The 12,157-nt window shown below is 37.1% G+C and overlaps 1 protein-coding gene and 1 non-coding gene across 2 annotated transcripts; both read left to right on the top strand.

The window, feature by feature from the left end:
- The first annotated feature begins 5,083 nt into the window (after positions 1 to 5,083).
- On the top strand, positions 5,084 to 5,190 carry LOC118971041 (U6 spliceosomal RNA). The gene has a single exon (XR_005059294.1). It is a non-coding gene; the product is annotated as a U6 spliceosomal RNA (small nuclear RNA).
- Positions 5,191 to 6,730: 1,540 nt separating this feature from the next.
- Positions 6,731 to 11,372, top strand: YAE1 (YAE1 maturation factor of ABCE1). Its single transcript, XM_017650879.2, has 3 exons — positions 6,731 to 6,946; positions 8,061 to 8,182; positions 9,789 to 11,372. The coding sequence occupies exons 1-3, from the start codon at positions 6,818 to 6,820 to the stop codon at positions 10,216 to 10,218; spliced, it is 681 nt and encodes a 226-aa protein (XP_017506368.1). The 5' UTR covers positions 6,731 to 6,817; the 3' UTR covers positions 10,219 to 11,372.
- Positions 11,373 to 12,157: the final 785 nt, after the last annotated feature.

Raw genomic sequence — 12,157 nt, forward strand, 5'->3', positions numbered from 1 at the left:
AAAGGACTGAAAATCAAAGTCTACAAGTAAAGGGTGGCAAGAAGCAGGGCCAGAAAGGTGAGCAGGAATCTGGGCACAAATGGCATTTTGGGCTAAAATATAAATGCATATAGAGTTCATCTTGAGAGCAACCAGGAAGTATGTACAAGGAATTAAGCAAGAGACAGCCCTCTCCGATTTTGCTTTAGGGATAATGCTCTGGCTGCGTAAGGAAAATGGATGGGAAGGGAAATAGGACATGAGGCAGAGGGACCAGTTAGGAAGCTGTTATAATATCCAGGTGGGATAGGATGATAGCCTGAACTGGGAAGGGGCAGTGGGAATAGAGAACAATGGACAAAACACTAAGACATGGTGAATGAGTGGATGTGGTGGCCATCCAAAGGGATGCAATGCTTCTCAAACTTGACTATGCATATGAATCACCTGAGGATGCAGATTCTATTTCTACAGCTCTGAGATGGGACCAGGACTCTGCATTTCTAACAGCTCCAGGCAATGCTGATGTTACAAGAGTGTGCACCACAGTCTGAGCAGCAAGGAGCTAGAAAACTGATAAGGAGGAACACTGGAAGAAAATATCTAACTTTGGATGTGATGCATTAAAAGCGTCATGGCAAATCTAAATGGAGATAACCTGCAGCAGTTGGAGACACACATCTGACATACAGAGTAGAGCTGCACTGAAGAGAGAAATTTGAGAGTTCCCAGCAAAAATATTGCGGAAACTGCCCCTACCCCTCACTTCCACTTTAAATCGAATAGTTGGGCTGGAAGCCAGACTGAGGTAGATTGAAAGGTGAAAGGTGCAGAAGTAGAGACAGGATCTTTCAAGAAACTTAGTCGAAAAGGGAAAGGAAAGCACGGAGCAATAGCTAGAGGAGGGTGTGGAGTTGAGGAAAGAATGGTTTAAAGCTAAGACAGACTTGGGCATGCTGAAATGCTGTTAGACATAACTGCTGTCCATCAGTAAGCTGTTAGAAAAATCAATCAGGTTTCCCGTCTGACATTTCTACCTCTTCCTTTCTAACATTCAGCAAGCATTCTATACTGGACAAGAATTTCTCTTAGCTTGGACAGCTGTAATTATAACTGGGGTCTTCTATAAACACAATATTTTAAAATACAGGAGGCAACTCTGCCCAGGATCTACCTGCAACCTATTATCTTTATTCAAAGTCCCTCTCTTTAGAAAGCATATTTTGAATGCTCTCCTATCATTTTCACCACTAATTTTATTTTTCATATTATATATTACATATAACATTACACAATATACACCTTTAGAGAAAACCTGATATGAGCAATAAAAAGATGGCTCCCAAGAGGATCATACAACATATGAAAGTTTAGAAAGGACAAGGAAAAGTGGGAAACTACTTCCCTTGGAATACGGAAATCAGATTTTTGGCTGGCTGGCTGCCAGAGACTTAGTGATTAAAGCCAGTGTGTGAGAAATATTGATGGGGAACCCAGAAAAGGTCTGTGCCCTCTTAGAGTTTATTATCCCAAATACAAAATAGCTGCCCACAAAAGGCACAAATAAAGTGTGGAGAACTGAGATAAATAATGAAACTTAGCAGAATATGGAAAACAGAAAGACATAAAAAAGAATTGTTGAAGGCTTTGAAAAAAAGACAAGGATGAACGATAAGCAGAATAGGAAAAGAATAGAGTGAATCCTAAGGGTTGACCTCATCGTATTTATATGAGATACTGAGCTGTGAGACAAGTTTACTAAATACTTTTCAGTCCACGTTATGACACCAAAATTTGTGTAGGAGATTTCATTGTTATTTACAGTTCATTTTTTTTAAAAAGGAAAGCTATTTTGGAAAAAACAGAATCACATACTTGAAAGAACCTTGAAAGATCATCAGGTTCTTGACAGAGGAGTACAGCTGGCAGCCTCCAGCTGTTGGCACCTACAGAATCTATCTCAGATTTCTAGCCAGGGTCACACTCTTCCAGGGCATCCCCCAACCAGTAACTGAGCATGGCAGGTACCAAGGCCTGGCCCTGTGAACCTAACTCACGATTCCTTTCCTCCAGAGCTCCCTCTTAAGTTAGCCAGGACTTTTGTCAGATCTACCTAGGAATCTAAAGCTCCTCCTGCCCAATCCTACTTCCACCTCCCATTCCTATCCCAGGGATCAGATCAGCATCCTTTACATAGGCCTTCTCAGCCTAAACATGCTTCCTCCTCTTTTTATCTTCCACAGGCATTATGCTGTAAATATATGCTAATATATATTTAGTTATTGGTATTGATATAACTACTGAAAAAGATATAACATATTTGCAATTTGTGTATCTGACAAAGGACTTATATCCAGAATATATAAAGAACCTTTAAAATACAATAAGACAATCCAATTTTTAAAAAATGGGCAGACTTCATTTAAAAAGATACACAAAAGGAAAATAAGCACATGAAAAGATGTTCAATATCATAAGTCATCTGTAAAATTAAAATCAAAATTAAAATGACAGTAAGGTACCACACACACCTACGAGAAGAGTTAATGTTAGAAAGACCAACAATTCCAAGTAAGGAAGAGGCTATGGAACAGCAGACACTCACACACAATGCTAGTGGAAACATACAATTGTACAAATGTAAAAAATAATACAATCACTTTAGAAAACGGTTTGGCAGTTACTTATAAAGTTAAATTTTTACTTCCCACGTGATGCAACAGAATTCTACTTCTAGGTATTTACCCAAGAGAAATGAAAATGTGTACACAAAACACTTGTATAAGAATGTTTAGAGCAGCTTTATTCACAATAGTAAAAAACTGGAAACAATCCAAATGTACAAAAGGTCAATGGACAAATTATGATATATCCACACAATGAAAAGAGTTCTTAGCAATAAAAGAGAACACCCTACTGGTACATGCAGCCCCATGAATGAATCTCCAAAACATGACATACTTATAAAAGGACACACATGATTCCATTTCCATGAAGTTCTAAAACTGGCAAAACTAATCTTGAGTGATAGCAATTGGACCAGGGGTTGCCTCAAGGGGTGAGGGATTGACTGCAAAGAACTATGAGGGAATTTTTCTACGGTGATAGAAATTTCTCTACCTTGATTGGATGGGTATTTGTCAAAATTCATCAAACTGGGCACTCAAAACATATGCATATTACTGCATGTCAGCTTTACTCAATAAAGTTGATTTTTAAATATATTCCTAAAGATACATGCACCTCTATGTTTATTGCCACATTATTTACAATATCCAAGATATGGAAGTAACCAAAGTGTCCATCAATAGATGAATGGATAAAGAAGATGTGGTACATATATACAATGGAATATTTTTCAGTCATAAAAAAACTCTGCCATTTGCGGTAACATGAGTGGACTTAGACGGTATTATGCTAAGTGAAATAAGCCAGGCAGAGAAAGACAAATACCATATGATTTCACTTACATATGGAGTCTATTAAAAACAAAACAAAACAAAATGAACAAAACAGAAATAGACTGATAGCCTCTGAGAAGTGACTGGTGGTTACCATGGGAAGGGGGTGGGGGGGGGTGAAATAGGTGAAGGGGATAAATAATACAAATTAGGCTCAGGGATGAATGTACAGCATAGAAAATATAGTCAGTAGTTCTGTAACATCTTTCTCTGTTGACAGATAAGTAACTACACTCATTGGCATAAGCATTTAATAATGTATATAACTGCTGAATCACTGTTGTATACTTGAAACCAATGTAATTCTGTATATCAACTATACTTTAACAAAACATATGAAAAACCCATTCTTGCTAGGTATAAACACCATACTAAATACATACTAAACAAATACAGAAATACTCTGTTGAATAGTATTTGTTGGTATTCCAAGTGGAATATTTATCTCATTTACATGTAGATGGTTCTTGCTAGAAAATAGAGGCTATACGTTCTGTTTATTTTCCTTATATGCAGAGGCCTTATCAAATTCCCTTATTCTGTTGTTTTTAACTAAAACTCTTTGGGTTTTCTAGTCATACAATCATATAAACAGCAAGAAGAGATAACTTCATCTCTTATTAGCCAACATTTATGCAGATTTCTTTCCCTCTCTTACTGCATTCATTGATATCCAGAAGAACTGTAATAATGGTGATTACCAGATGGCCTCTCTTTTATCTACCTTAAAGGAAAGATCTTAACATCTGAGTGTTCAGACTATTACTTACTGTTGGATATTTTATAGTCTTTATCAATGTGTGGTTTCTATTCTTTTATTTTAAAAATGATGTTTGAATCTTTTCAAATGACTTCTCAGCTTAGATAACGCATGGCTTTTCTCCTTTAAATTGCTGATGCAATGCAATGTGCTTACAGACTTCCTAATATTGAACTGTTTGCTTTTCTGAAAGAAAACCTATTCTTTTGATAAGGCACTAGATTCACTTCTGCATACATATTCATACGCTAACTTGAACTTTGGAGTTTTTTGATACTGTCTTTACCTTACCAAGTTACATTAAGGCTGACTTTATGAAGTGATTTAGGGAGTTTTCCAGGTTTCTTTGCCCTAGGACAGTAAAAAATAATATTTAATTATCTATTGTTCTTTAAAGGTTTAAAAGAACTTAAAGGACTTAACTGTGTGTCGACTCTTCAGGCTATTTTTTGTAATACTTAATCTCCAATTTTTCTATGGTAATTAATCTGCATATTTCCTACTTGTTGGGTCAGTTTTCTTAGAAAGTCATTCATAGCTCCTAGGTTTTCAGATGTGTTGCTCTTGAATTTTAGTAATCTATTATATTTGAATTTCCTTCTGCATCATTACCTCCTTTCTCATTCCATTCTTGTATAATTTGTTCTCTTTCTCTAAAATCAGGGTCAAAAGAGGATTTTCTATCTTATGGTGTCATCAAAAAACCAGCTTTTGGATTTATTTATGCAAGTTTGGGAGTTTTCTATTTTATTAATTTCAATTAGTATCTTTACTGCTTCCTTTCCTACCATTTTTGTTTCTAATTAAGATATACAGTAAGTTTACGTATTTTTTCTTTCTTCTTTAATAATAAAGACTTATTTAAGCCTATAGAATTGCCTCCGTGCTTGTTTTGGCAACACACATACTAAAATTAGAACAATAAAGAAAAGATTAGCATGTCCCTTATATAAGGATAACACCCAAATTCATGAAGTGTTTCATATTTTTATCAACTATACTTCAATTAAATAAATAAATTCTCCCCCCAAACCAGAAGTAACAACTCTCATCTCCTCACAGGTATAGAGATGTAAATTTTTTAAATGCCTTTTAGTACAGCTTTCATTTGGTCCCATGCTTTTTGGGAGGAAGTATTCTGATTTTAATTACTTATTGTGTATGTCATTTTAATTTTTAATTCCTTTTTGATCCAAATGCTATTGAGAAAGGTGTTTCTAATGCCTAATATTATTGTTAAAGTTATTGGAGTCACTTTTATTATTTATTACAAATTTTGTTGGATTCTGATCAGAGAATATGGCCATAAAACCTCTATTCTTTTTGGTTTATTAAGGGGGTTTTTTTTGTGGCGAAGTATAGAATGTTTTATACATATTCCATCGACCTACCAAGAAAATTAGACATATATATATAGTTACTATATAGTAATTACTTAAATATATATGCTATATATTACTATATGTAATATATCGATGTGTGCGTGTGTTGGAAGCAAAATTATCTCTGAACATTTAAAATTATAACCTGAACAACCCACCCTCACACGACATATTTATAGTTCCCCTTACTTAGCTTTTTACTATTTTTCATAGCATTTATCCTTTATGACTTTGCAACAAACGATATAACTTGCTTATAAAGTGCTTATTGTTTTATCCTTTGTCAACTCTGCATGAAGGTCAAGTCCACGAGAGTTGGGAATTTCTATGTCGTTCATTCATGTACCGGAAAAATCTACAACGGTGCCTGGCAAAAGGTAGGTGTTCAAGGAAGTATGTTGGCTAAATAAACAAATCATTACCAGATGATCATGCAAAGGGTAAGACAGGAATACTCCTGGTATTCATCCCCCCCACCCCCCACCACCATCTGTTTCAGTACCTTACTGCGTGTCAGAACCTCGCCAGTGCTGAGTTTTTACAGAGTAGCCTCACCCCGCCAGTAGGCTACTGTTAGGGCATATGAGAAGGAACCGGAGCTAGTGAAGGAGACTGTGGGTCAATGAGAAATGAATTCGCTTTATAAATGTACTCTCTATAAAAATTTATTGATCTCAAAAATGGCCGCAGTACCTAACTTTCCCATTCTATTGTGCTTTGCTCTACTCTCCGAACAAATTTTTAAAAGTCGGGCTGGGGAATCTTAAATGAACCAAGGGGGAGTCTAAAAGACACGGAGCCCTCGGCCACTAATCGCTTATCAACAGGACGACCTTGAATGGTTTTAGCAACGCGAGTGTCTCCGACAACCAGACCACCGAAGAGCCGCGACGGAAATGGAATGGGTTTCTCTGTGCTTCCGGGCTGCCTCCCGCTAGAGTCCAGGTCGGAAGGGCCCCGCGAGGGAGGGCCCCGCGAAAGAAGGACCCGTCTCACCCACAACCGCGCACGCCGACACTATGGGTCCGCTAAGGGAGCCCCAAAACCTCAGAGAGCGAAAAGCGCCAGCAGTAGCCAGATACGCCCCGCCCCACTCGCGAAGCCCTAACGCCAACAGCGCGCGCGCGCACGAGCAGCCGCCTTGCCAGCCACGACTCACAGTCCCGGCCCCGCCCCTCGGACCGGAAGGACTTACGGCACTTAGGGCGCCCGGCTGTCCCGTGGTTGCCTCGGTGATGTCGTGGGTTCAAGGGCTTCCCTGGGTCCGGGGCCCTGGAGTGGAAGGGGACGTGTTTGACGAGGAAGCGGACGAGGCTCTCCTAGTGCAGCGGGAATGGCGGAGTCACATGCAGAGACGAGTCAAAGTAAAACTACGTGGCGGGTGCGGGTCCCCCTTGAGAGCCGGGTAGTGGGGAGAGCGGCGCGGAGTAGTGAAGAAGCTGGGTCCCGAGAGCGGAGGCCAGAGTGGGTCGGGCCGGCGCGGCGGGCCCAACCCTTTCCCGCCCATTCCTTCCTGCGTCCTGCTGGGACTAATTAAGTCTGTCCAGGACAAGTACACAGCTTGCATGCGTTGCCTGAATGGGTGAGGAATCCAAAGTTAAGAGCGATTCAAGATACATGAGGAAAATGAACTTGAAGTTGTCAAAGGGCAAAAAAGGAAAGTTAATATGAATACTGATGGCTAGCTAAGATAAAGTTGGTTACTCTTTTACTTTTCGGTGTGAATTAATCCGTCTCTAATTTGTCTCACTATTCACTGATGAGGACTGAATGGTGAGGTCCACCTTCACCCAATGTCCTTGCCAATCATTAAATTGCCTCTAAATCTGCCCTCCTTTATTGTTTCAGTAAAGTAGTATTTACTTGGACCAACAATTATGTGGTCAATTTCAGAACGCTTTATGTGAGGCTGGGGCTAGACCAGTAAGTATTGAGCATCTTTTGAATGCTGTGGTACCATAGGAGATGCAGGACAAAATCTCTGCCCACAGAGATTTTGCAGTTTATGTGAATTTAGGTTATCAAGCAAAATTTCTAAAACCAGACTTAACCTTCCTTTTGCTGCACCAGTTTCCTCTCTTCCTACTTCAGTTAATTATCAAGACCTTCAGTAACCCTATTTACCACCCTCCTCACCTAACCACACCAGTTCACTCAGTTGCCAAGGGACCAGACTTGTTTCCTTTCTGTGAAGCCATTGTTGAACAGGGTTTGTAAAAACTGTACAGGAATTGTTATATTTAAATGTGCCAAATAAATCTGAACTTAAAAAAATAGGATAAATCAATAATAAACTTTTATGAGAGAAGCCTTCTACTTTATTTGTGAGGCTATTCCATATGTTATAGAACCACTGTGTTAACACAGGAAAGGCCTATTTCATCAATTTTCTAAATGGGTTCTATGACTTTCTAGAAAAAGATACAGTGGTTTACTTGGTGTTAGTTGCAGCTGCATTTCTTCAATACTTATTTTTAGGAGGGTTATAGAGATGGAGTAGATGCTGGCAAAGCTGTTACTCTTCAACAAGGCTTCAATCAAGGTTATAAGGAAGGTGCAGACGTCATTATAAACTATGGACAACTCAGAGGAACATTGAGGTAATTTTTTTTTATTTAAATGCTGAGTCATTTTTACCTCAGTCCTACTTGAGAATTTTATAAAAGTAGTATGTAAAAATAAAATGTTTAAACAGAAGTGCTTTTCCTAGTGTTAGATCCACAAAAGAGTACTGCAGAGCATACAATAATACTTAAAAAGCCAAAATCATCAATTCATCCACTTAATGTGTGAGCCAGATGTTGTCCTTTATTGCAAAGAAATACTATGGGAAGGTGTATATTTTTTTCTTCCTAAACTGCCACTAGTCTATATCTCAAAGTAATTAAAAAGGTCAGGTTTTGAATCAAGCTTTTAGTCTTGCACATGTAGCAGAACAGAATATGACAGACCTCTAGACTAGAAGTACATGATGAAAATCATACCTGGTAATAGAAAAATAATTCCATTTACTTCAGTCCTGAACATGGAGTACCTGTCAGGATTCTGTAGTTATAATGGCATATATCAGAGCCAAGTGGTCAAAGGGCACATGGAGGTAGGAGCATGACAGGCTTGTCCTCTTTGATACTTTATACCTCTTAAACTGTCCTCTATAGGAAAAAAAACATAAAATGTGTCAAAGAATCACTGATTTTAAAAAGATTAGAAAATAGAAGTTATCAAAACAAAAAAAATCAGTGTTTGAGGTTTTAGAAAATGCAAGTGTCAGGAGTCAGAGTTTATTGTCTACTACAGCAGGAAAATGATCAAGTATTTTCACAAAGTTAAGTTAATATTTTATAAGCTTAGAAAGTTTATTACTATATCTTTTATATAATTGATTGCATTTTCAAATCATTACTTTTCACAACCGTTATTTTGTCATGACTACCTGAACAATCTGAAATGTCAAAAATAAAAGTACTCTCTGTACTAGGAAAATAAAGAAAAATATTTATTACAATTAGAAAGATTCTTATCTTCTTCAAGAAATTTGTTAACCCAAAACAGTATCTACTCTATAACAAAGTTGGGAAAATGAAGTTACCTCAAAACTTTTTTCTAACCTTCAGTTTTGATGGCAAGCATCTATATGATTAGGACAATGGTTTTCAGCCTTGACTGTACCTTGGTATAATCTGGGAAACTTTAAAAAAATACTACCCCCAGAGATTCTGATTTAATTAGTCTGGGGTGTGATCTTGGTCTTGATTGTTTTAAGAGCTCCCTAGGTGATTCTGTTTTGCATCCAAGATTGAGAATCACTAGGCTAGAAGCAGTTTGATGTCCTTAAAGAAAAAACTAACTTTTCTGACCTCCTCTCTTTCCTCTGAGTTGTATCCCTCTTCAACATAAGCTACATAGTCATAAGGAAAAAATCTAAAACCAGGAAAAGTGAATGAATGTGAAGCTGTGAAGGAGGGGTTCTGAATTATAAGCAGTCTGTATGATTTATTCCAATTGTTTGATTTCTATTGAAAGATAATTTTTTTTAAATACATTTTACCATCATTAGTTACTGATTTTGACTTGCATTATTATCAATTTATTTTTGCCTGGTGTTATCTGGAAGACAGATATGTAGGGCTTAACATTAAAAATTCTAAAAGCCATGATTGTTCAATTTCTTTTCCTATTTAACTCTTGTTTATATTTTTTGTTCAGTGCTTTGCTCTCCTGGTGTCATCTTCATGACAGTACTTCAGCTTTGATCAGTAAAATAAATAATCTTCTGGATGCAGTTGGCCAGTGTGAAGAGTATGTGCTCAAACATCTGAAATCAATCACTTCAGAACCCCATGTTGTAGATTTATTGGACTCTCTTCAGGATATGAACCTTTGTCATGTAGCTCTAGCTGAGAAAAAGATTGATGAAGCTAAAGACGAAAGACTCTGTAAAAATAATGCTGAGTTTAACAAAAATTGTAGCAAAAGTCTTAGTGGGGTAGATTGTTCATTTTTAGAATGTTGTAGAACACAGGAGCATGCACATTCCGAAAATCCAAGCCTTGCTTGGGTTTTAGAACAGACAACCAATTTAGTAAAACAGCTGGGAGTATCAGTAGATGTTCTACAGCACCTCAAACAACTATAAAAATTACCTTCACTTTTCTAATGAAAATAACATTCAGAACATTTCTTAAAGCACTTTGTTCTTAAACTAACCAAAGTTTGTACTGGTTTCTACACTGAACACTATTTCCAGGTTGTCCTTCATGGAAGTTTGAAATGTCTTCAGAACTAACACTATTAAATATAATACAAGCCTTTTTTTCTTTGTCACTGGTAATTTTTATGTAAAGAAAGCTCAAGTTCTAGTTATTATTTTCATTTTCAAATTTCTTATCCAAACCAAGCATTTTCAGACTAATTAGCTAAAGTTAACAGGAATCAAACATATTTTGTAAGGATCTACCTCTACTTCCTGCTGCCAGCACCAGATGGTTAGGAATCAGACCAGAATTACCACACATGACCTAAAGGCTGACATTGTAAATAGATAGATGCACATAAATATATAGAGATGTGTAGGTGTAAGAAACTGAATAAATGTCGATACGGATAGTTAGAAACAAAATACTAAAATTCATATTAGTTTTATGTTAATTAAAAAGTAAGGACATAAAATTCTATGAAAAATACAGAAAATACATTTCGTGCTCAAGTACGTACTTAGTTCTTAACAAGTATTTGGAGTCAGTGTTGCCTAACAATGTGCCAGATTATTTCTAAACTGCAGCTTTGCTTCATATTCACATAGGAATAAAATACTGAAACCACTGATTTCTGTATTACCTGTAGTAATATTCTTAGTCTAGCATAAATAAAATTAGATTCAAACTTTTGCTCCAGGACCTAAGCATATAAGATCAGGAAGGACTTTTCATCACTTTTTTGCCTGAAACAAATTAATGTGAGGTGTCTGATTTCAGAGGAGCCCAAATAAGTGTCCCTCATTGATAGCCTTAATTGCTTTTCACCAGTATATCTACCATCTACTCTAAAAGACATATGTACTGAGATATAAGAGAATCTGATAAATAGGTCTTTCAAGAGGTTAAGAAAATGAACTACTGTGATCTTAAAACCTTCTCAAAGAAACTGAAACAACCAATTCGACATCTCAAGCATTCAAATAGATTATTTCAAGACTTACTAAAATGTTCAAGATATCAAGTGACATTTGACAGCTTGTTTAAAATGCTTGTATCTCTTTAGATGTAAACAATAAACAATTTTAGAAGTTTACTAATTTGTTTTATATGTTTCTTCCATATTTATGGATGCAGCAAAAATCTCAAGTCTATGGGTTCTCATAAGCAGTCTCTAAAGTCTTAATGTTGTCCTGCCCTGCATATTAAATATGAACTACCCATCTCTAATGGTGCATCTCAAGAAGGTCACCAAGTGGCAATTTCAAGAGTGCAGTAAATCTTGGGATTTTTCTGGGCTCTCCCTGATAGGATTTCCTGAAGAAACACCCCTTGTCACCATTGGAAACATGGTGTTTTTGTGCAGATGTTCAAAGAAAAATCAAGAGAATTAGCTGAGTTGATGAGGCCATTTGCTTGAAAACATGTCTTAAATTTGCTTTGCTTTTTTAAAAGGACAGACAAAAGTTCCTGGACTGCAGAGGAATGTTAATGGTGTGCTCAGTATACCTATGTTCCATGAACATGAACCTTTCTACCAAAACCAGCAAAAGTGAGGGAAAGAAATCTCACTCTCCTTGTATCTTTTGCCTCATATGCTATGGGCCTTTGAGGTCTTGCCATGAAAAGAACCTAGATGGACATACACGTAAGGCAAGAGTGTCCCAGCATAGGTGTAGTTTCAAGGCCCAGCACTTAGACCTTAGGCCTGGGTGATACGGCTTCCTTAAAAGCAGTTTTCACCTTAAGTTATTTCTGGATGCTGACATACCTGGAGTTTGAGGGGGGGTTTTTGTTTCGTTTTTTAAGGGAAGGGAGAAACCCACAATACCATGCTTTTCTGACATATTTGTTGATAGATCTGCTGAGGCCAACAAAATT

The sequence above is a fragment of the Manis javanica genome, chromosome 6 (genome assembly GCF_040802235.1).
Source record: "Manis javanica isolate MJ-LG chromosome 6, MJ_LKY, whole genome shotgun sequence".
Lineage (NCBI taxonomy): Eukaryota > Metazoa > Chordata > Mammalia > Pholidota > Manidae > Manis > Manis javanica.